This window comes from Ostrinia furnacalis, unplaced genomic scaffold (genome assembly GCF_004193835.3).
Source record: "Ostrinia furnacalis isolate ACB-3 unplaced genomic scaffold, ASM419383v2 OfSCF6912, whole genome shotgun sequence".
NCBI classification, from domain to species: Eukaryota; Metazoa; Arthropoda; class Insecta; order Lepidoptera; family Crambidae; genus Ostrinia; species Ostrinia furnacalis.
In genome coordinates, this window is record NW_021137151.1 from 130,864 (window position 1) to 158,859 (window position 27,996).

General features: G+C 40.9%; 2 protein-coding genes across 4 annotated transcripts; one reads left to right on the forward strand and one right to left on the reverse strand.

The window, feature by feature from the left end:
- LOC114362895 (uncharacterized) lies at positions 1 to 16,770 on the forward strand. The gene is made up of 14 exons (XM_028318469.1): positions 1 to 253; positions 786 to 883; positions 1,124 to 1,212; positions 1,785 to 1,937; positions 6,693 to 6,829; positions 7,626 to 7,751; positions 8,373 to 8,464; positions 8,893 to 8,986; positions 9,059 to 9,215; positions 9,362 to 9,533; positions 10,108 to 10,324; positions 13,110 to 13,202; positions 13,289 to 13,436; positions 13,513 to 16,770. The coding sequence occupies exons 1-14, from the start codon at positions 68 to 70 to the stop codon at positions 16,314 to 16,316; spliced, it is 4,566 nt and encodes a 1,521-aa protein (XP_028174270.1). The 5' UTR covers positions 1 to 67; the 3' UTR covers positions 16,317 to 16,770.
- On the reverse strand, positions 16,480 to 27,993 carry LOC114362894 (glycine dehydrogenase (decarboxylating), mitochondrial). 3 transcript variants are annotated; one of them, XM_028318467.1, is made up of 20 exons: positions 27,681 to 27,993; positions 27,302 to 27,380; positions 27,081 to 27,216; positions 26,829 to 26,993; positions 26,279 to 26,507; positions 25,728 to 25,951; positions 25,466 to 25,641; positions 25,160 to 25,389; positions 24,903 to 25,076; positions 24,571 to 24,755; positions 24,092 to 24,218; positions 23,202 to 23,276; positions 20,314 to 20,333; positions 20,029 to 20,158; positions 19,171 to 19,283; positions 18,822 to 18,969; positions 18,392 to 18,599; positions 17,421 to 17,593; positions 17,183 to 17,263; positions 16,480 to 17,104 (listed from the first exon to the last, which is right to left on the reverse strand). In XM_028318467.1, exons 1-20 carry the CDS (start codon positions 27,903 to 27,905, stop codon positions 16,994 to 16,996), a joined length of 3,009 nt encoding a protein of 1,002 aa, XP_028174268.1. In that variant the 5' UTR covers positions 27,906 to 27,993; the 3' UTR covers positions 16,480 to 16,993. The 3 variants fall into 3 exon arrangements, with proteins under 3 accessions (XP_028174268.1, XP_028174267.1, XP_028174269.1); XM_028318466.1 differs by lacking the exon at positions 20,029 to 20,158 and having other exon boundaries at positions 20,184 to 20,333; XM_028318468.1 differs by lacking the exons at positions 20,029 to 20,158; positions 24,092 to 24,218 and having other exon boundaries at positions 20,184 to 20,333; positions 23,202 to 23,403.
- Positions 27,994 to 27,996: the final 3 nt, after the last annotated feature.

A 27,996-nucleotide genomic window follows, 5' to 3' on the forward strand; every position in this document is an offset into this window, starting at 1 on the left:
ACAAAGTTAAAGTCAAATTAGTGTCAATTTAGACGTGTTTACAAAAATATTTACAAAGTTCATCAAAATGCAAACAATAAACATCAACCAGCCTATAAATTTGAAAGTGGTAAGGTTCGAATTGGATTTCACTTCGCTCGTGACTGAAAAACCAAAGCCAGAGAAGAAAACTAAAAGAATAAAGTTGCCCGACTTCAAGTGCATAGCGAAGAAGCCTTCCGTGCCTCTGCCTCCAATTAAAAATAACACGCAGGTCAGTAATTCATTGCTATAACCTAGTAAGATAAGATCTACGGTCTTACCAACCCTTCATCCTTTGTTTAACTTTTTTGATTCTATAATAACTACTCTTCAGTCAGTATGATAATTACCGTTCTCTTGGTCCTTACCTAGAATCTTAACAACATGTAATAACTTTACACAATTTATAAACTTTTGGTACTAGCGGTAGGTACATACAAATTATGTATAGTGTGCGAAGAGTAAATACGCAAACAGCGTTAGTTAACTCCTGAATGAAGATTGACAGTCTCTCCATTAGAGTGCAACTATACTCTAACGCCGTGTTGGAACTTTGTAGTTTAGTTAGCTATTGTTCATACTTGTAATTAGATACAACTGAAAGATTCGCGCGGTAATACAAGAAATCCATACCCAATAGTAGATCTAATAATACTCGTAAGACTCAGGAATAAGACTGAGTGGCGTATATTGGTAGAGTCTTACGTCCAACAGTGGACATGCCATAATACATATTAATAAATAAGTTTTTTTTTAAATATAAGAAAAGGGATGTGAAAGACCTCATCGAGGAGTTACTGGACGAACTCTACGCTGATCAACGGGACTGGAGCAGTAACAGCGCTACTTATTGCAGTCGTGGGTAAGATTTTTCAGAAAGCTCCAATAATTGATTTAAATCCATAGTACCTATTACTCGCACAGAATTCTATTTCGTTTCATTGTCCAACAAAGCTGTTAACCTATTTTCTGAATCAAATCACTCAAAGTCGGACGTGCGTAAGGTTTTATAGGTATACTGACCCAAATTGTGGTATGAGACAACACTGAAATACTATAATTAATTTATTTGATTAATTATTTAATGACATTTTAATTACAGGTCCATATCAGTCGCATCAGTGACCTCATCGCAGTCGAACTGCGGTGAACAAACAGATGCTATTGAACGAAACTATCTGGAAGCTCTAGGTGCGTACGTAGGTCAATTAAAAAAAAACAGGCGCTCGTTAAAATTCTCCTACAATGTCATTGTATCTTTGTACCTTTCGCCCTTGACCCATAAAAGGGACAAAGGACAATGATATTCTCAAAGAGAGAGGTCATATCACGAAGTAAAGTAAGAAGTCAGTGAACTGACAATAGTTCTTGTAAGTTACATACGCCAATTTACTTGAATATTCAGATGTTCACAAAATGATTTGTCTCCAAAACTCGAATCTCATTAGACATACACGACTGCGGCATAAAAATGTTTCGTTATTTTCTTGCTGCCCTTTACAAATCCTCTTATTTTTATATCAAACAAAAACCGCTACGATATTTTATTTGCATAACAATACCTGTTTATTTTCGAAGCTAATATGGACCTCAATTTGCCCGCTCACCCTTTATTAGTTCTCTGATTACATTTTCAGTGGCTGCCCAGGGACTTTTTGAAATATTATCTACGTAGGCGGCTACGTATAAAAAATAGAGCTGGTACGATTGATTTAACAAGCAATCAAGTTGACTGTACAATACATTGATATTTATTTATTTAGGTATAGATGAGCTTCGGGAACAAGCAGCAGCGTGGGAAACGAGGTTAATGACGACAGGGGAGAAGTTGGCGAGAGGAGTTAGGGCAAGAGATCGGCTAAGAAGACAACAGAAGCGGCTGTGCGCCGCGTTTACAATACTTCTTCATCATATAAGTACGTAGCCTTAGATATATTAATTATACACGTAGTAAAGGTAGCAGCAAGGCGCTGGACGCAGGCCGCTACCAACAGGACAATATGGAAAGCATTGGGGGAGGCCTATGTTCAGCAGTGGACGTCCTATGGATGAGATGATGATAAACCATTTATCATTGTCTTCCCACTCTTTATGACGTCATTTACTTTACGAGTTTTGATATCTGTTAAAGTATTGATGAATAAGTGTATTGAGTAGACTTAAAAACTTGTTACGTGGCTTACTACGATTGTATAAAATTGTAATTAAATTCCTTTCCATCATGCTTACGAAGCCAGATATCATATAAATCAGACAAGTAGGTACCTTTAATAATGACGCCCTATCAATAAATAACTGGGATGATAAATGAGAAGATTTGAAGCATTTAGCGCGACGCTCTCGAGCCTGGTATAATTAATTACTGCTGTCATATTTCAATTTACATTTTATGGTGTTATACATTTTGCACAGAATGTTGGTAGGTATAGCTAAGTATCTACCCAATCTCATGGACAAAACTTCTTAGCTACATACGTCAGTGTGCGCGATGTTAAGTCGTTTCCATGAAACCATGTTTCTCAGAAGTAAAATAAATTAAATCGTGTACGCTGTATTATAAACCCATTAGGTACGCCAAAGTTGTATTAAAACTCATTTATTTCTGTAAATAGGCTTTAAAAAAGCACTTTTACATGTATAGCACCTAGCCGCAAACGACGGGCTTGAACAGTAAACGTTTAGAACAGTTTCATTCATAAGGGTTCAAAATAGCTTTACGCACATCAAAGGAAACTGGCCGCAAGGTGCTATTCCCGGCTATCTGTATCCGACACTGACGTACACAGCGGCAGCGAATCGATACGCGACGCACACAGACGCGGCGGCGACTCCCACTGCGCATGCCCCAATGCTGCCACTATGAAACGCTCCTCGATAACTTAACATGACAAAAGCCTATTCTCTACCTCCTCGGCGCCCCCGAGTCGCCGTCGATTCCAATCGTATGCCATTCTATAGTACAGGGCGGCCAGCCCCACCGCTCCTTTCGCGACTTTCCCTGTAAACACCACATCAGCTGGTCCACTACGCAGTCTCAAATGCTATCGAAATATGGCATATAATTATTCACTTTTCCGATTTGTTATATTGATGTTGTACAGTGATTTATCTACTCGATATGTGACAAAACAGTCTCGCGCGTTACCTGAGGATGGTTCGCACGCCGGACCGCAGTGACACTGCATCGGGGTGAGCTGTCAGGTCGCTTACACGGTGCCTGGTGCAGTCGTAGAGATATGCTATTATTACCCAATGTGTACCTCGTGCAGAACAGATGAGTGCTATTCTAAACTCTCTCAGGAACTTAGCAGGTTCGTCGAGGGCGAGCTCAGGTATGATCTTCATTAATAGTTGTTATATAAAAAGCATGAAACCTCACAAGTAGAGTCACATGTCACTCGCTTACAAACATTTCAGTTGATACCTATCTCATTTATATTCAGTTAGAGTCACGTCTCGAAAATTTTAGTATCGTACTACATTTGTTTAGGGCTAAATGATTCCTGCTCTTAGTAATTTATTATGCAAATTAGCGCCTTGGGCAGGTTTGAGCGGCATTAGGTAGAATTACTTTACATAGAAAATAAGGACATTATTGATATCCTTATAGTGTATATAATTATTTAAAAAATCCTAACTAAGCACAAACTTATTGTTTATTTTTATACTTAACAAGTTAGCTTAATTTATTACCATTAACCTTGTGGAAATCTACGTACTTGCTGCTACGAAACCGCGTAGCATTTGTAGCGTAGCGTACTTGAACAAGTTCTTCATAATGTGTGCCAAGTTCTAGATATGGCCTTCACCATTCTTGAGATTTTTCGTTCGTTCAATACTGTGGTCAGTTAATCATATAACAATGGTTCAAGCTATACAAATCCCACAATCTTTTAAATAATGCATTAATTTGGCTTAATGAATCTACTATACGGATACTAATTAATTGCGGACAGACTTATGATGTAATGAACTCCTGACCTACAACAATATCATTTTAACAATATTTAAAGTATGACAATATGGATATAAAATACCGCATTTTACGTATTCAGACTTTCAGCTTCGAATTGTTTCCCGCCCTAACTAACGTTTAAGGTTATAATAGTCGTAACTCTTCACTACAACGAATTCGTGAGAAAAATTTGAGCTTTACGTCTTTTTAAAACTTTTAAGTATAACTAATATGTTAAAAATACTTTTTTAAATCATGATGAAAAATTAAAAATAATAATATGAAATCAACCATCTTCCGCTTTTAACTTAAACAACACTGTCCTCTCCCTTTTTTCTCGTCAGGAAAATTTGTAAAATTTAGTATACACCAGCCACGGTGTTGTCTGGAAAATATCCCTTCTTAGCTATATTGCCGACGCCTCTGCTCACCATCCATGGTTATGTCTGCAACGAGCGAGTCTTTCACTCTCCTTCATCGATGTATGCAGCGAGCGAGTCCTTTATTCTCAATCCATAAATGTCTGTAACGGGCGAGTCACTGCTCACCATCGTTATTTATTTTATTTTATTTATTAGGACAAGGACAACCAACAAGACAAACACGCATACATGGAATTACTATAACTAAAAGTGCTTAGAACTAAGAGTTGTCTTAATTAAAGGCTGTTACGGCATGCAATGTGGACAGTTGCAAAGTTATGTCTGCAGCGAGCGAGTCTTTTGTCCCCTCATCCTGCTGCTGTCTTTTCCGAATACTATAATCTGGACCTTTTCAAGCCGAGAGTAAATATAAGCACTTACGGTACAGGTATATCCTAGACTGCCATTTTTTTTAATGGGGAAAAAATGCGTTGAATCGCATACCTACCCTGCGGGGACAGGGTAGGTTATGTGGGGCTCACCAAGTCAAAAGGACGAGGCATACCCACTAAAAAGACCCCGGTGCTCCGTCACTCACCATAAGTGGGAGGAGACTGTGGGTTTCCGGACAAAGCCTTATACCACAGCCCCTCCCGGCGATTGCCCGCCTACACGGCGGGCCCTACAAGCCCAGGACGGGGGGCGACGGGAACAGCTGGAAGCACACAGCTGTTCCCGTCCGACGGTGGTGGTGAGTTGGTGACCTGTGCAATGCAGGCGGCCATCTGGCCCGATGGCCATCACCGAGATCCTAGACTGCCTCACTTAACATCAGGTGCAATTGCGGTCAAATACCTATCTTTTTCTGCATAAAAAAATCCTTATGTCTGTAGCGAGCGAGTCTTTTGCTCGCCATTTTATGTCTGCAGCAGGCGAGTCTTATAATCATCAATTTTCTGCTGTCTTTCCTGAACACTGTAATACGGCGAGAGTGAATAAGCACTTATAGGGCAGGTATCCTAGACTGCATTTCAGTAAACATCAGGTGCGAAAAATACTTGCTATGTTTTGCATAAAACAAATCCTATAGTCTGCAGCGAGCGTGACTTTTGCTCACCCTCCCTATAGGTATCTAAAACGAGCGTGACTTTTGCTTACTATCCCTACGTCTGCAGCCGGTCTTTTGCTCACCATCCTGCTGCTGTCTTTTCCGAACACTAAGAATCCTGGCCTTTTTAGGTACTTACTGCATCTGCATCTTTCTAGACTGCATCTCACTGAACATCAGGCAGGTGCGATTGCGGTCAAAAGGCAGGCAGTAAGGCAATTAGCCTTGTTCTGCATTAAAAAAAAATCTGTAGCGGGCGAGTCTTTTGCTCACCATCCCTTTGCCTGCAGCGGGCGAGTCCGGCGCGCGGTTCGGCGTGGCGCCGGGCGGCGAAGGCCCCGGCGAGGGCGGGTACGCCGAGTGGTTGCACGCGATGCGGCTGGTCGCGCAGCTGCCCGCCGGAGTGCCGCATCACTTTCGGAAAAAGCGTCACCGTCCTTATGTCTGCAGCGGGCGAGTCTTTTGCTCATCATCGCTATGTTTGCTGCGGACCCATCCATTAAAGTCTGCAGCGGGCGAATCTTTTGCTCACCATCCTGCTGCTGTCTTTTCCGAACACTAAGAATCCTGGCCTTTTTAGGCACTTACTGCATCTGCATCTTTCTAGACTGCATCTCACTGAACATCAGGCAGGTGCGATTGCGGTCAAAAGGCAGGCAGTAAGGCAGTTAGCCTTGTTCTGCATTAAAAAAAATTCTGTAGCGGGCGAGTCTTTTGCTCACCATCCCTTTGCCTGCAGCGGGCGAGTCCGGCGCGCGGTTCGGCGTGGCGCCGGGCGGCGAAGGCCCCGGGCCCGCCGGAGTGCCGCATCACTTTTGGAAAAATCGTCACCGTCGTTATGTCTTTTGCTCTCCTTCATCAGTGTCTGCAACGGGCGAGTCCTTTATTCTCCATCCATAAATGTCTGTAACGGGCGAGTCTTTTGCTCACCGTCCTTATGTCTGTAGCGGGCGAGTCTTTTGCTCATTATTGCTATGTTTGCAGCGGACTATTACTTTATTCTCCATACATTAAAGTCTGCAGCGGGCGAGTCTTTTGCCCGCCATCCTGCTGCTGTATTTCCCGAACACTAAGAATCATGGCCTTTTTAGGCACTTACTGCATCTGCAACTTTCTAGACTGCATCTCACTGAACACCAGATGCTATTGCGGTCAAAAGGCAGGCAGTAAGGCAATTAGCCTTGTTCTGCATTAAAAAAAAATCTGTAGCGGGCGAGTCTTTTGCTCACCATCCCTTTGCCTACAGCGGGCGAGTCCGGCGCGCGGTTCGGCGTGGCGCCGGGCGGCGAAGGCCCCGGCGAGGGCGGGTACGCCGAGTGGTTGCACGCGATGCGGCTGGTCGCGCGGCTGCCCGCCGGAGTGCCGCATCACTTTCGGAAAAAGGTACGTGAACTGATATGATGAAGACCTCCTCCTACTGTAAAGCTACTAACTGTTGCTTGCTTACTCCTGAAAAACATGTCAAGACCCAGATAAAGTTAGACATAAGAAACGTTGCTCCTCAAAAGACCTAATTAGTGGGTACTGGGAGGCAAATCATAACATAGCGGCGATCAAAATAGATCGAAACCGGTCGTACACCATTGGAATTACCTTGGGGTAAAGAGTCAATATTTGGTTGATCAGTTATCTAACGTTAGCGGCACTTGCTGCTAGGATTAGCAAAGAGAGATTTTTGGTCCTGCAGTTTTTTAATACAATTAAATGATAATACCTATAGAAAAATAGTTCAACAATTTAATGCAACATGAGAACGTTTACTACCTACTGATAAATAGGTATAAAAACTTTCTGATTTGTAAGTGATCTATCTGTTTACGTATTTTGATATATTATACGATTTATCCCCCTCACCTTTCTTTTTATAATGAAACTGCGAATACTTTTTATAACTTTTCCTGAAAAACCGTGCTCGTGTTTTCGCAATCAAACTTTACCTTGACGTCATTCATTTGCGTAAGGAGATCGGAGAACAGTCTAAATTTAGAGTTTCACAACATCCGCCGCGAAATAATTTAATACCTTAGGACCGATTCACAAAATCGTTATCAGAGTCGCTAAACTTTAAGGGTGTCCCTAGCTAGTCGTATCACGTTTACCAGAGGCGTACCTTTTTAATAATAAATGAAGGTAGATTTACGCGATAGTTTTATTTTGTTTATCGGATATTTTGTTGTAGCTATGGCTGACGCTAGCGGAGCGTCACCTGTCCTCAAGAAATGTGGAATGGACATTGGCGGAGCGTGCCTGTTTCCGAGGCACGGCTCAACCCGATGACACTGAGCTCGGCGCGCAGATTCTGAAGGTAATTACTTTTATATTAGTACAAGAATAGTAGGTAGGTAGATACCAGTATAAATTAACTGAGTTGGTTTTGAATTTTCTTGCTTGAAAGCACAAACTCTCGATCAAACCTGAGCATAGAATCTGAATTTTAAAATTCAGAATTTAAGACCTCTTTGAGCTTAAATTTGTTTTTCAGTTTAGATTCATGTGTATTTTCAAATTCTCTTAGCTACTCGTACTTACACAATACGTCCTACATATGTACCAGTATTCAGTATTATAAATTGCTGAGCTGTTCATGTAACTCTGTAATTTTGACTGTCGAATGCCATGCTGGTTCTACATTAAGTATATGTTAGAGAACAAAATTCCTCGGACAATACATTGTCCTTTGTATGCGTGGTCCCTACATAATGCTTAGCATACTACACGTTTCCATCATGACTCGCTTAGACACAAAGACATGCGTACCCTTGTTTGTTTTAGACCCAAACACACTACGTCGAATAGTGTTTGTTAGAAAATATAGTGTGCGTACAAGAAGTATTCTGTCTCTTGCAATTTCAAATGAACACATGAAATGACAAATTCCGTTTCTTCTCACGTTGTGTGCTTAAGCTTATGCATTGTTTATTCACAGGATCTACATCGAACTGGCTGCTCCCTATTTTGCGGGACGGAGGGACGCGAGAATCAGGCTATGCTTCGGAGGGTACTGTTAGCTTATGCAAGGTAAGCCCCTTGTAACATGTTAGAGTTAAGACAACACTAATAGCGATGAGTATAAACTAAGAGCAACACTACATAGTTATTAGGTATACTCGTACATTAGGTACACTTGAGTCGGCAGGACCTTTGATGCTATTAAGTATCCTGAACACAAAATTAGCGATCGCTACTTATAATCTCTTGATTGATGTTATGTTTAGGTAGATTATGTAGGTAATGTAAGGAGCTACTTATGTATTTTATGATTTAGGCATTACACGATAGGATAAATAAAGACATTTCGGACATTGTCTGGAATCTAAACCGAAGAACAATAAAGCGAGTCTGGCCTTGACCAAGCGATTTCGTCTCGCCACATTAATCTGTCGCACCACTTACTCAAGATAAGCTTGATCATGCACATTTGTATTCACGATTGTCTTATGTTGTAGATGGAACAAAGAAGTGGGTTACTGCCAAGGGTTCAATATGTTAGCTGCTATAATTCTTGAGGTCATGGAGAAATCAGAGGCTGATTCGCTAAAGGTATTCGGTAGAGGAATTAACTTAGGACATTACAATAGAAACATAATTTAATACTTGGTTTGAAACTTTCAGGTTATGATATACTTGGTGGAGGCAGTTCTTCCAGAAGGTTACTTCGCAGACGACCTTCGAGGGCTGTCAGCTGACATGGCTGCCTTCAGAGACCTACTAAGGCTTCGACTTCCGCGCCTAGCAAACCATATGGACCACTTGCAAAGAATATCTGATGGTAAAAGTAATTGCAGTTACTACTTTAACAAGGTTAAGTTTTTTATACATTGCTAGTATTCTGAAATTAATCGTTGTTCTGTCAGTATACGTTTTACCTGTTTACTTTGAGAAAACAATGTTTAATAATGAAATGCTTTATTACAGGTGGTGGTGTAGAGCCCCCTCTACCAGATGTGTTCACGATGCAATGGTTCCTAACATTGTACGCCACGTGGCTGCCGCGAGAGTCCCTGCTTAGGATATGGGATCTGGTGCTGCTGGATGGCAATGAAGTCTTGTTGCTCACGGCCCTCGCCATTTGGGATATGCTCCAAGAGTATGTAACTTAACAAATACCAGTTTAGTGACTTCTTTGACACTAACTTTATTTCCCTCAAAATAATAAATAATAAAATAAATAAATAAATATCCTTGGACATTTTACACTGCGCCTCTAGTCCCAAACTAAGCAAAGCTTGTACTATGGGTACTAGACGACGGGATAAACATACTTAAATACTTTTTTTTGTAAATACATACATATTATACATAGAAAACACCCAGACCCGTCACAGAAATTAAAATTCATGATTTCAATTTCTGCCCGGCCGGGAATCGAACCCGGGGCCTCTCGGCATAGTAGTCCGTTCTGAACCACTACACCAAACGGCCGACAAACAAAACAATGTATCATTTGAAAAAGTATGGTTCTCAAATTCAGGAAAGTAGGGTCAAAGTCTTAAAAGCGCTTTTGAAACTTAACTTCCAATATCTATACGAATCTGCATCAATTGTATAGGAATTAACATTGAAATTGAGTGAATCCATATACGACTTTAATGGAAGAGCATCAAAGGTAAGTCTTCTCTTTTTTGAGAATAATAAAGGGAAAACCGAAATCATCATTCCAGCCGAATCCTGTCAGCGCGTTCAGCAGACGAGTTCTACAGCTGCATGGGCGGCGGCGCGGGCGCAGTATATGAGGCGGGCGAAGCGCTGGTGGCGCGCGTGGTCGCCTTCGGATCCGTGCCTGAGCTGCCACGCCTACGTAGCCTGCACCGCTACCGCGTCACGCCACCCGCGCCGCCGCAAGCCCCGCCTAACTACCACCCGCCCCTACACTCCGCAGTAAGTCATATAAATAAGTGCAATATCATGGATTACTAATGTTTGGCCAAAAAACGTTTCCCAAATTATCACATCGCAAACAACGTTTCGCAAATTTTCATTTGGCAAATTCTCATTTGGCAAAACAACATATTGCAANCTCGTTGTTCTGTCAGTAAACGTCTTACTTGTTTACTTTGAAAAAACAATGTTTAATAATGAAAATATGCTTTATTACAGGTGGTGGTGTAGAGCCCCCTCTACCAGACGTGTTCACAATGCAATGGTTCCTAACATTGTACGCCACGTGGCTGCCGCGAGAGTCCCTGCTTAGGATATGGGACCTGGTGCTGCTGGATGGCAATGAAGTCTTGTTGCTCACGGCCCTCGCCATTTGGGATATGTTACAAGAGTCTGTATCTGGGTTATCATGTCAGTTAGACTTTTTCAAAAACTCCAACTAAGTTTAATAAGCGTTAATAGCTAAGGCTGGGTTGCACCATCTTACTTTAACTTTGACAAACGTCAAAAATATGTCAAATTCCATACAAAAAGCACCGGTTATCGTCATAGTTACGGTCAAAGTTGGGTGGTGCAACTCAGCCTAAGTATCTTCTTCGTCTTAACAGCAAATAGGTAAACGATTTGAAATAAGGAAATGGAGACACTTTTAGAGATATCAACTTCCAATATTATTACACATCGTTGTACAGAAATTAACATTGGAATAGTCATGAATAGTGCCAACCCTTATACGACCCGAATGCAAGTGCTATAAAGAATCTCTTTTTGATAATGAATAAGCAAAAATCTGAAATCTTAATTCTAGCCGAATCCTGTCAGCGCGTTCAGCAGACGAGTTCTACAGCTGCATGGGCGGCGGCGCGGGCGCAGTATATGAGGCGGGCGAAGCGCTGGTGGCGCGCGTGGTCGCATTCGGCTCCGTGCCTGAGCTGCCGCGCCTACGTAGCCTGCACCGCTACCGCGTCACGCCGCCCGCGCCGCCGCAAGCCCCGCCTAACTACCACCCGCCCCTACACTCCGCAGTAAGTCATATAAATAAGTGCAATATCATATTATCTGCCATAAGTGCTACCTTTATAAAATGCATCAAGCGTAGTAGCGTCACCGCTACAGATTCACGCCGGCTGCTACGTTGTAGCGTAGCACCGCTACGGTCACGCCGGCTGCTCCGTCGTAGCGTAGCACCGCTACAATCACGCCGGCTGCTACGTCGTAGCGTAGCACCACTACAGTCACGCCGGTTGCTACGTCATAGCGTAGCACCGCTATAGTCACGCCGCGCCGGCTGCTACGTCGTAGCGTATCACCGCTACAATCACGCCGGCTGCTACGTCGTAGAGTAGCACCGCTACAAATTCACGCCGGCTCACGGTGGTCCCGATTTAATAAAACATGGACATTGATGCTAGAAGCACGAAATTTTTTTTGATGATTACTGCTATGATAACTAATAAGGCAAAAAAATATTACAGTCCTACGACGTCTATTTCGTAGTAAAAAAAAATATATAGATATTTTTTGTATGGAAGAAATTACGTTTCTGTCAATTTTTCGAAATTCTTAAACGATGTCAAGATGCCGATCACACATGTTATAAAACAAGTGATTCTGAGTATTTCATGCGAAGATACTTGTCACTTATCTCTGCGTACTTTTGAGTTATCGAGGGTTGAAAAATCGATTTTTTTATATCAAATATTTCCACGAAAAATTGCCAAAATTACAATATGGTGTATAAGGGACACCTTTGATGACACATAACAACGACTCGCAATCGCGCGCGCTCTTATGCATCAGCTTTTAATAAAATAAAATAAAAAATTAAGGGAAATACTTAATACAACGTTGTATGTATAGGTCCGCTGGCCGTCAAAAAGGTTAGCGCTAGTTAAATCATGTAATTTGTCAAAATGGCAATATCGCAATTTGAGATTCATTCTCGCTTCAGAGAGTATTTATGGGCTTCCATCCTATCAAGAGCTTCTGGAAACAAAAAAAAACTTGTTATCCTTCAGAGAGAGATGATATTTGTGTGAGTTATCAATGATAGACATATTGTAAATTGGGCAACCTCTCGTATAAGCTACTTTTTGACGGCCAGCGGACCTATACATACAACGTTGTATTAAGTATTTCCCTTAATTATTTTTTTTATTTTAGTAAAAGTTCATGCATACGAGCGCGCGCGAGTGCGAGTCGTTGTTATGTGTCATCAAAGGTGTCCCTTATACACCATATTGTAATTCTGGCAATTTTTTGTGGAAATATTTGATATAAAAAAATCGATTTTTCAACCCTCGATAACTCAAAAGTACGCAGAGATAAGTGACAAGTATCTTCGCATGAAATACACAAAATCACTTGTTTTATAACATGTGTGATCGGCATCTTGACATCGTTAAAGAATTTCGAAAAATTGACAGAAACGTAATTTCTTCCATACAAAAAATATGTATATATTTTTTTTACTACGAAATAGACGTCGTATGATTATAATATTTTTTTGCCTTATTAGTTATCATAGCAGTAACCATCAAAAAAATTTTCGTGCCTCTAGCATCAATGTCCATGTTTTATTAAATCGGGACCACTGTGCGGCTGTGCAATCTGTGCATCGTAGCGTTGCGTAGCGTAACGTGGTCCTGCTACAGATTGACGCCGACCCTGTTACCTAAAACCTTCGCACTTGTCGAGTGGCTTTTACAAGGTTTACGTGAGCGTGATTATAATAAGTCAAGCAGAAGATAATAAATATTATTTCAGCATTATTGTTTATTTTCAGATGCAAACTATGACAAAACGTGGTTTGCGTTTATTCTACTCAGAAGATGAAGGTGACTCCAGTGACGATGGAAATAGAATGGCCTTAGCTACGGTAATCATAACTACATAGTACATATATTACTTTTTAAAGTTATAATATTTTGGATCTTATTGTAATACGAGAATCGTTTCTCATAGGTGATTCCACGAAGAGAAGAACGAGTAGGCGCCGGTGACCGACTTTCGTTAGACATCGGAGCACTAAAACGCCAGTACGCACGCCTAAGAGAACGTCAAAGACAAGCTCATGTGATATTAGCTGCAGCCTGCGCACGACATGCCGCTGGTAATATAAGATACTGTTATTTTTCAGAGGTATGTATTTTAACTATATTAAATTAACTAATTAATTCATGTTTCAGTTGGAGTACCAACATCGCCAACGTCATTAACAGTCAACAACCTATTGTTGGGGAAAAGCGCCATCGTCAGCTCTCGAGGAAGAAGACTCGGGCCACCGCTAGGCGCGGTGCCCCCTACGAGACAAACTTCATCTCCCCGAGAACACGTGGAAAGACACCACAGAGGGCGGTCAACTGACACTATCAGCTGGAAGGAGGAAAAAAGCCGTAAATCAATAAGCAGACGCAATTCGCTCAAATGGAAAGACATTAAAAAAGAAAAATCTTCTGAGAAGATAAGAAAAGCGTCAATCGATCTGGACGAAGCCGGTGATGGAGTAATCGTGTCCGAAATTGAAGCTAATCAGATGATAGCATCTTTAAGATCGCGCAGTTCCAGTGAAACTTCCTCATATTCGTCACGCACTGCGACTAGCACAGATACTAGTCTTTGTGACGAAAACGAAAAAGGTAGTGATTCTGAACCGGAACTGCCTGACGATGATAAAGATAAAACTGCTGGAACAATCAAAGAAAAGAAAGCACCAATTTCACCAAAAAAGGTAGTGCGTTCTCCGCTTGTTAAGGAAACTAGAATTAAATTTTCACCTGAAAAAGAATATAAGCCTACTGAATTAGATAACTCTGTTAAAAATATTTCTGATTATCTTGATTCGGCAGCTGGTGAACCCCTTAGAACATACATTGATGGATTTGAATCTAAACTAAAAGAAACCGTCATCGTAAACTCTGAAAGTGATCATTTTAAGCCTGTTAGTCCTTTTAAAAGTATATCTCCATATACGCCCCATTTAAGTTCAGATAGGAGTGAAATTTTACAAAGATTAAGCAATAAAAAAACCGAAGAAAAATTAGGCAGTGATGAACTAATACGGCCTAAAAACCTTTGCAAACCGCCGAAAAATATAACTGAACTAAGTCCAATTGACCTATCCATTTCGTATAAGTGTAGTTCAGGCCTGGAATCTCCATATAATTTAGATTTCCAGGCAAATTTCAAACCGCCATCCCAATCGAGTATTGCTTCTTCGAGACCTCCGGATATTATAGACAGTTTTGTGATGTACCCTAACTTTGTGCCTGACATAGATTTATCAGATAAAAATGTTTCGGACTTAGAAAGTCCACCAAGAAGTCCAGGTGCTGAAAGTATAATAGTAAGCGAAGATGAACCTCCCATTCCTTTAAAAATAGATAAGTATTTTGAGCATAGTCCTGAATTTTTCGGTGCCCGTGTGACAGATCCGAATAACTCTGAAATACCTAATAGAAGGGCTGTGAAAAGACATTCAAGATTCCCAAAAAAACCAGACTCATTAACACTTCAAACTAATCACAATGAAAAGTTTGTTATATTAGAAACAGAAAGAGCGTCATCTTTACCACAAAGTCATAGTTTCACTCACAAAAAATCTCCAAGCTTGGATTTAACAAGTAGTGATATCAAAACCAGTGAAACAGATTTCAAACAAGAGAAATCTATTAAAAGCCCATTACTACAAAAATCTGAAACACCAGTAAAATCTCCACGGCCAAAAGAACACGAAAATGTTTCACCTAAAGACCATATTATTCGATCTGGAAGGAAAAATAGTGAAAGAGCATTACAAATTATTCAAGAAAACTCTAAAATATTAAGCAGGATATTAACAAAACAGAATATTGTGGAAACTTCTCAACCAAAAAAAGTACATGACATCGAAACCTGTGTAGATACAAATTCTAAGACACAAGTAAAGTACAATGATATTCCTGAAAACAAGCCAATTGAATCGCCTTTACTCAAGGAATCCACTTCAGATTCTCTAATAGGTTACAGAAAACGTAATGTCGGTGATGTATCTGCAGACAAAAGTGATTTTATTCGTGTAAGACCAATTTCAATAGATGATCCTTCTTCTTTAGAATTACGTAATAATATAACAAAAAATCCCGAGTTTAGTATAAAAAATGTAAAATCACCCAGTAATGAAAGTCTTGGTAATAGAACTGATTTATATGGGTGGGAAAACAAAGGTTTCCTAGCAAAATGTGAATATAAAAGTGTATTTGACAAGGCTGAAAAAAAATACGATTTCAGTTACAAAAGAAAAACATGTGATTTGTCGGGTTTGGAGGATTTATCTGCTGATCTTAAAGCCATTGGCTCGGGTGATTGGGCCAGGCATTCTTTTTCCGGAGAATCTAAAGCTTCTGTCACTCTGCCTTCAACAGAGCCTAAAGATCCTTCTACATGCGAAAAACGTTACACTTCAGACGAGTATCAATATCCGTTTTCAAGCAAATACAATGACTTTGTTTTGTCTAAAGCTAGCGACATCTGCAGTCAAACTATCGATGAAGGGCCGAAGGCTTGTGAAAAAATATCAAAGACTGATTCAAGCCAAGTTAGTGACTTCGCTCATGTAGTAACGTCCTCCATTAGTTTCACGTACGAACCTTCTGTCGAGGACGACTCGCCAACAGGGATGAAGAGCAACTCCAGTGATACATTGTGTCAAATCACGTCACTGGACCAAGTATCCACGCCGATATCACCCAAGATATTTCCTAGAGAGACTCCTACATTTCCCAAAGAGTACGCTGAAAAAAGTGATAAGACAATAGTAGAATCGGACGACACGTGTAGTGCGATCACTTCTCTAATAGAAACGGATACGCTTTCATCGTTATCTTATCCCCGTAGTCCTTCCACGGGGTCCTATCACCCGTTCCCGACGCGACCTGCGATGCGTATGCCCAAAGAACTCGGAGTCAGACTAGGCATGTATCCCAAAGATGTTATCAATTCTTCTCCGAAGTGAACTACTATTTAGTTGTATTTTAAACTGCTAGAATTTAGTTGTGTGAACTTACTTTTTAAGTTTTTTACTGATATTTTACGCTTGATTATGTACTAACTATATTACGATGTTTCTAAGGTAACCTTGTTTTGAAATTTATTTTCTAGTTTTGCATTTTTACGAATCTTGATATAGCATTAAAATTTAGGTAAAAATACCATCCGTTTTAAATCTTTGTAATTCAGTATCAGCTTGGTATCTGAAAGTAATCGCTTAAAATTCTTCTTAGCACGATTGGAATATGTAGAGCTTTGTTATTTAATAATAATGTAAGCGGAAACTTTAGAATAATTGTTAATGTTATGATTTTGAAGCTGTTCGTATTCCAATCTGTAATTTGAGCTAGGGACAAAACAAACACGTTGCCTTGATCCATTGAAAAATGATATTGTAATCCTTCGCAATATAAATATATTTATAGATTAAGAAGATAGACTACTTGTTCAAGGTCAATATACGATACGGCAGAATTACTGTTTATACCACTAAAGGGTAAACTTCTATCTTTGCAAAAATGAAAGAGATTCGGTTGTTAGAAAATGATATTTATTCTACGACAATATTGATAAAATATACATTACATTATGACTGCGAATGCGCTGTTTTATTATATTAATTATCTTTAGTTAGAGAATTCCTCAGAAGTCATCTAGTACTGGCGGGCATGTGCATACAAGATGTTTGTCTCCATACATATCGTCGATGCGTCCTACTGTTGGCCAAATCTTCGTCTCGCCTTTGACAAATGGCTAAAAAGATAACATATTTATAATTATGTAACTGGACGTAAATAGATTACAATTAAATCAAAATGAAAATTAACTTACAGCTGGGAAAGCGGCTTGTTCCCGACTGTACGGACGATTCCAGTCTTCTGATATCACTTCTTCTTGCGTGTGTGGGGCCATCTGTTGAGAAGGAAAAAATACATTAGCATTATTTGTATTCAAAATAGGTAAGTAATAAGTAACTTTTACATAAAAGCCTGTTCACACAGCAGACCTGTTTTAAGAAAGGGTTTTAGACAAGTTCGATTGGACCGATATAAAAAAAACTCTGGCCTACCTTCAAAGGATTCAAACGTTTGTCCATAACGCCATCCTCAATGTCCTTGATTTCCTTCCTGATGGTAATGAGCGCTTCGCAGAACCGGTCCAACTCCTGGAGGTCTTCAGATTCTGTGGGCTCAATCATCAGCGTTCCAGCTACCGGCCAAGACATTGTAGGCGCGTGGAATCCTAAAACAAAAATATGGTGACATTTGTAGAGATTTCTTTCTTCAGAAATAATAATAAATAATAATAATAAATATGTAATAATAATAATAAATAAATATCCTTAGACATTTTACACTGCGCTTCTAGTCCCAAACTAAGCAAAGCTTGTTAAATACTTTTTTTTTGTAAATACATACTTATTATACATAGAAAACACCCAGTCCAATAAAAACAAATATGTTCATGCACACAAATGTTTGCACTGTGCGGGAATCGAACCCGCTACCTCCGGAATAGTAGTCCGTTTCGAACCACTACACCAAACGGCCGACGAAACGATTAATTGCTTTACAATGCACAAACACTACTGAACATAACACTACTGGACATTTGAAAAAGATTATGTTTAGTTGTTTAAAGATGTAGGTCGTGTAACAAAAGTTGAGGCCATCAACTAAAGCAAAGATTTGTATCTGTATACGCTGTCTGCGCAGACGTGTTGCGCAGTAGGACAAGTAATCGCTTGCTTGCTGCTTTAGCTACCGCAACATAAAGTTTGCAGTCAAGATGAAGATTTAATAGTCCGCTTTAGCGTGGCTTTAGCCTACGCGCAGACCACCGACTTTTAGTTGGCCGATAGTTAAGTCGGGCTGTTAATCAGTATGGATATGTATGAAAGTGCGCACATTGCACCGATTTGGTATCGGCCGATTCTTTATACAAATTAAAATAGGGCCCAACTATCGGCCAACCAAGTCGGTGGTCTGCGCCTAGGTTTAGACGTTTGGTCACATCCTCAGATTTTTCTAAAACACTAACCGAAGTCCATGAGTCGTTTCGCGATGTCTCCAGGCTCGATATTAGCAGTCTTCTTGAGGTCCCGTACGTCGATGATAAACTCGTGCGCAACCAGACCGCGCTCACCCTTGTACAGCGTTTTGTAGTGGCCGTCTAGCCGGCGGGACATGTAGTTAGCATTCAAAATGGCCACTTGCGTAGCCCGCTTTAGACCTTTTGGTCCCATCATCTGAATAACAGAGATACATTGAACATTATTAGGAGAACGAGAATTTCAAAAAGAAAATATAATTTTAACATTTTGGATAGAAAAATGATATTGAGTGAATGAATGGTTTGAGCGTTGTTTCCCAGTACTGGCTCGGGTACTCGTGTCAGATATTCATTACATTGTCACCTGTATTTTTGCACCTGAATAAATTCATTTGCGTGCTTTCATATTCATACTTGCCTTTATGTACGCCCAAGAAATGGGCAAAATGGCCGACGATCCGAACGGGGCTGCGCTGACGGAGCCAAAGCTGTGAGCGGCATCTCCTAAGTCCGCCAACGGGTCTACTACTGGATGCGAAGGTAGGAAGGGCGCCAAGTGGGCTTTGCTAAAAGAAGACGTGAATCAATCATAAATAAATAAAATATTCACGCATACATTCACACATACATATACATATTTGCATTTATATTAGTGCGGTACGCGAACTTCTAAGCCAGACAGCCGTCTTATTGAAACCAATTTCTTACTGAAAAGCGCACCGTCTAACAAGAGAAGATCTAAAAATTATATTTGTGTGAATACTCACACACCAATAGGCCCCATACCAGGACCACCGCCTCCGTGAGGAATACAGAAGGTTTTGTGCAGATTCAAATGCGATACATCGCTGCCGTAGTCTCCCGGTCTGCAAAGTCCGACCTAAAAAAGGTAATTCACGATTTATATACTGACATTGACAATGTTCAAGTTAAGTTGTACACTGATATTATGTTCAAATGTGTCCCCGCCATACACGGACAACTTAAAGCAGTTAGTATGAACAGCTTCAAGATGTGACTGCATAAAGGTGCGCTTAAGCAGTTGTGACTACTTCGGGCAGCACGGTGTTTCATCGTGACAATGGTCCGTCATACACGAATAGCTCGAGCATTCATAGTAAAATTAGAAATTTAGACAGGGTCTGACTTAAGACACTTATGGAAGATATTTTAAGGTAAGTAGTAAGTATGTAGAGAGTACCATTTTCAGGGGGGACAGTTGTCTTCACCTGCCCACAGTGCAGGGGGGCAGTGTGGCTGTGCCCACAGGGCCGCAGGGGTAATGTGGCTCAGGTGGGCAAATTAGATTTTTTAGGTAGTATCCGGTGTTAGACACGCTCCACGTAGGGAGTACCATTTTCAGGGAAGGTAATTGCCTTCCCCTGCCCCCTTCCACTCAATATGTCCATGCAAATGCTTCCTAACTAAGACTTACTTACCTGGGTGGTCTGATTCCCCTAATTCTTACCTGTGCGTTCATGTTAGCCCCGTCAAGGTAGACCTGCCCGCCGTGCTTGTGCACGAGCGCGCACACGTCTGCGGCGCGCTCCTCGAAAACGCCGAATGTGCTCGGGTACGTCAGCATCAGGCATGATATGCCCACGCTTCTCTTATGTAAGTCTTACCTGCGCGTTCATGTTAGCCCCGTCAAGGTAGACCTGCCCGCCGTGCTCGTGCACGAGCGCGCACACGTCGGCGGCGCGCTCCTCGAACACGCCGAATGTGCTGGGATACGTCAGCATCAGGCACGATATGCCCACGCTTCTCTTATCAGTCTTACCTGCGCGTTCATATTAGCCCCGTCAAGGTAGACCTGCCCGCCGTGCTTGTGCACGAGCGCGCACACGTCGGCGGCGCGCTCCTCGAACACGCCGAATGTGCTCGGGTACGTCAGCATCAGGCAGGAAATGTTCGCGCTATGCTCCTCGACCTATGGAGAAAAATAAACAAAAACTTTATTAATGCTTATGCAGAGATGAATTTGGCGTCTTCGATCATCTTCTTTCAGTAACGTTTAATGACGGCCAGCAATTTACAATGACCCGATAGTTTAGAACAGTGGTTCTTAACCTTTATGTCATGAGGGACCATTTTACCTAATTTCTTTCTTGTCAGGGACCACACACAGTGGCGGCGTAGTAGCGGGGAGGTAAGACACCCCAGAATGGTCTGGTGCCCCCCATGATGTTGAGGTCATCACGTCACGTCACTTGTTTATTACGATGTCTTCGCGGACCACTTGGAATGCCTCCAGGGACCACCAGTGGTCCGCGGACCACCGGTTAAGAACCACTGGTTTAGAAGCTGGCCGGTAAGCAATAACCTAACACTACAAGACACGAGAAACTAAATACCACATAAGTTATTTATAGAACTTCGTACAACTTTGGTTCAAATTCTAAAGGGTCGTAAAAATGGACTGAGTAAAGTTGTTTTATACTGACAACAGTATCTACTTATTGCACAGCTCTCTTTGCTGGCTTCTTCTATAGTGGAATCGTAATAATAACTGAGCATAATCAAATGATGAAGAGAAGGTGCAAGAGGTAGTATAACCAATTGACAATAGAAGTACACTTTTCAATAAACAATAAAATAGAACCCCTACCATATCCTTCAAGTGCTCCATGTCAATATCCCCGGACGGCGTGACGCGTATCGCGCACACTCGCATGCCGGCCATGTGCGCAGACGCCGGATTGGTCCCGTGCGCGCTGACCGGGATCAAGCAGATGTTCCGGCCGGTGTCGCCGCGGAACTCGTGGCTTACCCAACGAGGTACTTTTTCAATAAACAAGTAAATACAGGGTGGAAACGTTAAGTGATCTCACTCGATTATTTCTAAACTATACAAGATATCGAAAAACTGATTACTGATTCTAAAAGTGCTTCACAAGCTCTTTCAAACGGTACCAATGATAGGTTACATAATAAACTGGATCTATCCAAAAATTCAATGTTTCCAGCTTCCATACATTTAGTACAGCCACAGTCATGGCACTCATGTCTTGATAATATTATAGCAAGTAAAGCTTAAAACCAATGTTTTCCATGAATAATTTTAAAAAGAATGCAATTTAAGAGTTAATTTTAAGTGTTTATTGTTTAATAAAAAAAATTAATACTTCTAATTTTGTTTGGCTGGCATACATTTAGTATGGAGGATGAAAACATTTAATTTTCGGATAGATCCAATTGATTCTGTAACCTATTTTTGGTACCGTTGGATAGAGCTCGTGAAGCACTTTTAGGATCAGTAACCAGTTTTTCGATATCTTGTATAGTTTAGAAATAATCGAATGAGATCACTTATCGTTTCCACCCTGTATAACCCCTACCATATCCTTCAAGTGCTCCATGTCAATATCCCCGGACGGCGTGACGCGTATCGCGCACACTCGCATGCCGGCCATGTGCGCAGACGCCGGATTGGTCCCGTGCGCGCTGACCGGGATCAAGCAGATGTTCCGGCCGGTGTCGCCGCGGAACTCGTGGCTTACCAATCGAGGTACTTTTTCAATAAACAAGTAAATACAGGGTGGAAACGTTAAGTGATCTCACTCGATTATTTCTAAACTATACAAGATATCGAAAAACTGATTACTGATTCTAAAAGTGATTCACAAGCTCTTTCAAACGGTACCAATGATAGGTTACATAATAAACTGGATCTATCCAAAAATTCAATGTTTCCAGCTTCCATACATTTAGTACAGCCACAGTCATGGCACTCATGTCTTGATAATATTATAGCAAGTAAAGCTTAAAACCAATGTTTTCCATGAATAATTTTAAAAAGAATGCAATTTAAGAGTTAATTTTAAGTGTTTATTGTTTAATAAAAAAAATTAATACTTCTAATTTTGTTTGGCTGGCATACATTTAGTATGGAGGATGAAAACATTTAATTTTCGGATAGATCCAATTGATTCTGTAACCTATTTTTGGTACCGTTGGATAGAGCTCGTGAAGCACTTTTAGGATCAGTAACCAGTTTTTCGATATCTTGTATAGTTTAGAAATAATCGAATGAGATCACTTATCGTTTCCACCCTGTATAACCCCTACCATATCCTTCAAGTGCTCCATGTCAATATCCCCGGACGGCGTGACGCGTATCGCGCACACTCGCATCCCGGCCATGTGCGCAGACGCCGGATTGGTCCCGTGCGCGCTGACCGGGATCAAACAGATGTTCCGGCCGGTGTCGCCGCGGAACTCGTGGCTTACCAATCGAGGTACTTTTTCAATAAATAAGTAAATACGGGGTGGAAACGTTAAGTGATCTCACTCGATTATTTCTAAAGTATACAAGATATCGAAAAACTGATTACTGATTCTAAAAGTGCTTCACGAGCTCTATCCAACGATACCAATAATAGGTTACAAAATTAACTGGATCCATCCTAAAATTCAATGTTTCCAGCTTCCATACATTTAGTACAGCCACAGTCATGGCACTCATGTCTTGATAATATTATAGCAAGTAAAGCCTAAAACCAATGTTTTCCATGAATAATTTTAAATAAGAATGCAATTTACGAGTTAATTTTAAGTGTTTATTGTTTAATAAAAAAAATTAATACTTCTAATTTTGTTTGGCTGGCATACATTTAGTATGGAGGATGAAAACATTTAATTTTCGGATAGATCCAATTGATTCTGTAACCTATTTTGGTACCGTTGGATAGAGCTCGTGAAGCACTTTTAGGATCAGTAACCAGTTTTTCGATATCTTGTATAGTTTAGAAATAATCGAATGAGATCACTTATCGTTTCCACCCTGTATAACCCCTACCATATCCTTCAAGTGCTCCATGTCAATATCCCCGGACGGCGTGACGCGTATCGCGCACACTCGCATCCCGGCCATGTGCGCAGACGCAGGATTGGTCCCGTGCGCGCTGACCGGGATCAGGCAGATGTTCCGGCCGGTGTCGCCGCGGAACTCGTGGTAGCGTTTTATGGTGCGGAGACCGGCGTATTCGCCTTGGGCACCGCTGAAAATTGTTTTATTTTCATTAGGTTTTCTGATTCTGCCGCCTGGGGCACAAAACATTTTTAGTAGATTCAAGGACCAATAATTAAACGAGGAAATCAATAAAAGTTAATCCATTGAGTTTGTGAAGTAGTAAAACTATAAAACTTATTTATTTTTGCAAACAGGCTTTTAAAAAGCACTTTTACACGTCCCAATATTAACCCTACCACTGCTTCAGGACAATAAATAGGCCAGTGCTGAGAAGAAGCAGCACAAGAAACTCAGTGACTTCATTTTGTCGTCAGATTTCGTTCGTTAGGACATTTTATTATGGCTGTATGCAGAATTTATGGAAATCTGCTTTAACAACTTATAGAAAAACTCCACTTCAACTTCCATGGTTTCCCCTTAACTTAATGGCTTCATTAATATTCGTAAACTATGATCACCAGGAAACTACTGATCAGTTTAATGATATGACTAAATAATCACGAACTGCCTTGTCTTACCTGTTGGGTTGGAAAGACACTCGGTCATATCCAGTAATCGCGCATAGATCACTCGCCAGTTCTTCAAACAGCGTGTGGTATCCCTGGCACTGTTCAAGGGGAGCGAATGGGTGGATATCGGTGAAATGCTTGAACGAGCAAGGCATCATTTCTGTTGTGGAGTTGAGTTTCATTGTACAGGAACCCTGCGCCGGCCATGTGCGCAGACGCCGGATTGGTCCCGTGCGCGCTGACCGGGATCAAACAGATGTTCCGGCCGGTGTCGCCGCGGAACTCGTGGTAGCGTTTTATGGTGCGGAGACCGGCGTATTCGCCTTGGGCACCGCTGAAAATTGTTTTATTTTCATTAGGTTTTCTGATTCTGCCGCCAGGAACACGAAACATTTTTGGCAGATTCAAAGACGTAAACGAGGAAATCATTAAAAATTAATCCACTGAGTTTGTGAAGTAGTGACTACTTTTTGTCATCAGATTTCGTTCGTTACATTACATCGTATTATGGCTGTATGTAGCATCTATGGAAATCCGCTTTGACAGCTTATAGAAAAACTCCACTTCGACTTCCATGGTTTCACCTTAACATAATGGCTTCATTAATATTCGTAAACTATGATCAGTAGCAAACTACTGATCAGTTTAATGATATGACTAAATAATCACGAACTGCCTTGCCTTACCTGTTGGGTTGGAAAGACACTCGGTCGTATCCAGTAATCGCACATAGATCACTCGCCAACTCTTCAAACAGCGTATGGTAACCCTGGCATTGTTCAAGGGGAGCGAATGGGTGGATATCGGTGAAATGCTTGAACGAGCAAGGCATCATTTCTGTTGTGGAGTTGAGTTTCATTGTACAGGAACCCTGCGAAAAAGCATCCTTTTAACCGACTTCTAGAAAAAGGAGGAGGTTTTCAATTCGGTTGGGTTTTCAATAAACCACTCATTTTTGGATTGGATATTTTTTATGTAATAGACAAAAAATGAGGTGCAACTAAAGTTATTTTCTTACCAAAGGTATCATCGAGTGGACGAGTGATATGTCCTTGTTTTCCAATCGTTTCATATATCTGACTATTCTGGTCTCAGAGTGGTGCATGTTGAATACAGGATGCGTAAGATACGGCGAAGTTCTTCTGAAGGGACCTTTCAATATGCTGCACGATGTGACGTCACCTTTGGATACCTGTGAAAAAAACAAACGATGGAATAATAATTTTGCAAACTGTTTAACCATTTTGAATCCTCCTTATTTAGTTTGATAAATACCTCTTTAACACTTTGGCAGTCAAAGAGCCACAGCAAATCGTCAACATCTTGCATAGTCGTCGTTTCGTCTAAGGCCACTCCGACAGCGCCGTCGTCAAAGTACCTCAAATTTATCTTTTTCGCTTGAGCACGAGCTTTTATGTCACTCGCACTATGATCAGAAGATGGTACCACGTGGAGAGTATCGAAGTAAACGTCGTTGGTTTGCTTGTGACCACGTTGTCTGATGCCTGTAAAAGTAATGTGTAATTTTAATGAGTTTGAATTTTAAATGCAAAATATACCTTATCATTTAGTAATACATACCATGATCGAGGACAAGCGTAGCATTGTGTACACGCGTGGCGATATCTCTCAGTCCTTGGGGTCCATGATAGACTGCATACATAGCAGACATGTTAGCGAGTAAAGCTTGCGCTGTACAGATGTTTGAAGTCGCTTTATCACGTCGGATATGCTGTTCTCTGGTTTGAAGGGCTAATCTGAAACGAAAGTATCAAGACTTTTGTAAAATTACCTACTTTAGACTTTTATCCCATTAACATAAAGTTTAGAATCGAGTAATAACCTGTATGCATCTCGTCCTGTAGCGTCTCTTGTTACGCCAACCATACGCCCCGGCATTAATCGGACCAAAGCATGTTCAGCGGCAAAGAACCCAGCGTGAGGGCCACCATAACCCAGAGGAACTCCAAGGCGCTGGGAGGTCCCAACTGCTAACGCTGCACCACATTCCGCTGGTGGCCTCAATAACGCCATAGCTAAGAGGTCTGTTGCTACCACGACCAATGTCTGAAAAAAAAATTCAAGCCTGAGATTTAGAATACAAGAAGGTAAAATCTGACCATACAGCATAGATACAGTAATGTTTAGGTTAATATGTCAACATGGTCATTACCATCTTTTGGGCCAGGGGGGTAATATGACGCAGGGGGTAGACAAATTAGACCTTCTGCTCTTATAAATATTCAGGGTATCAGTTGCCCTCGCCTGCCCTCCTTCTTAACAGGCCCCTATATTACAATGGACGGGAGTTTTGAAATAAAATTATAATTGCTTATTATTATTATCTTTGAGCCTTAAAAGTCTAGAGTTACAAACATATTTTAACTAACTGACCCCGTGTTCTTGAGCCGCAGCTGCCAATCCAGAATAATCGTACACCAAGCCCCTGGTGTCTGGGCATTGTAGGAGTACAGCTGAGATATCTCTCTGCGCGAAGTCGACTTGTCTTACATCTGGCACCACCATTACTTCCAGTCCTAAGGCATCCAGACGAGTCTGCACGACGGCTAAAGTCTGTGGGTGCAGTCGTTCGGATACCACGAACTTGGTTCTTTTGTTATGTCTGAAAAATAAATATTATTGGAAAAAATACAAAGTGGAACTTATGCATAACTAGCTTTCCGCCCGCGGCTTCGCCCGCGTGGAATTTTGTCTGTCACAGAAAAACTTTATCGCGCGCGTCCCTGTTTCAAAAACCGGGATAAAAACTATCCTATGTTCTTTCCCGGGACTCAAACTATCTCTATGCCAAATTTCATCAAAATCGGTTGCGAGGTTTAAGCGGGAAAGCGTAACAGACAGACAGACAGACAGAGTTACTTTCGCATTTATAATATTAGTTGGGATGTACTCAAGAGATATTTTTGATTTTCACCAATCATACCTGTGGCAAAGAGATAAAGCTTCAGCAGCTGCAGTGCCTTCGTCTAATAGAGACGCGTTAGCAACATCCAAACCAGTAAGATCGCTGACCATCGTTTGGTAGTTGAGTAAACTTTCCAATCTGCCTTGAGCGATTTCGGGCTGATAAGGTGTGTATTGAGTAGTCCTAAAATAAGCAAACAAATATTGTGTTTATCTAATTAAAAATAAATAATTCTTAATGACAAAGCAAATGGTTTGTATTAATATTTACCATCCAGGGTTTTCGAACATATTCCGCATAATGGTGTGTGGGACACAGCAGTTGTGGTATCCCATGCCAATATATGACCGCCATATTTGATTTTTCTCAGCAATTTTGCGCACTCTCTCGATGAGATCATATTCGCCTGAAAATTAGAGTAGGATAATAAATATAGGAGTATTTTAACAATTAATTTTAATTTTATCTTAATAGTTTAGATGTTAACTTACTTATGGGCTCAGAAATGTTCATAAGACCCTCTAGTTGAATTTTCTTCGGTACTGCATCGTCCGTCAGCCGGTCTAAGCTCTGTAATTTAAATAATGAGGGTTTTCGCGAATGAAAGATCCGCTAGATGGCGGGACGTGGATGTGGGGTCTGACTGCTGCGTGATTGGTGGATTTTGACATATCTGTCAATGTCATGTCAAAAATAACCAATCATGCAGCATTTGGACCCCGCGTCTACGTATTGCCATCTGGCGGATTTCATTATCAAATGGTCTTCAATCACCCATAATCACTGGGAGATAATACATGCATTAGGACATTTTGTAAATGATCATTTCGTTAATTATAACATTAAAATAAAAAAATATTTTATACCAACCTTATAGCCCAGCAAATCTAACATAGTCACCACATCTTGATCTCGCGGCCCTATATGCCTTCCCGGAAAATCTGCCCTTTCGGGGAACAAATTATCCGAATTAAAACTTGTCGTGGTCACACTGCGAACACTTTTCAACGGAACATTTTTCACGTTTCTAACATTTTTCTGGAGACTATCCACTGATCTCTTCAGGAGAACGCTGTCTTTTAAAAACTTATGCATTTTAAAAAATAATTAAATTTATATTGGTTATATCTAAATGGCCATTGTATGTCTTGCGAAGACAACAACTTGAGGACTACTGATACAGGGG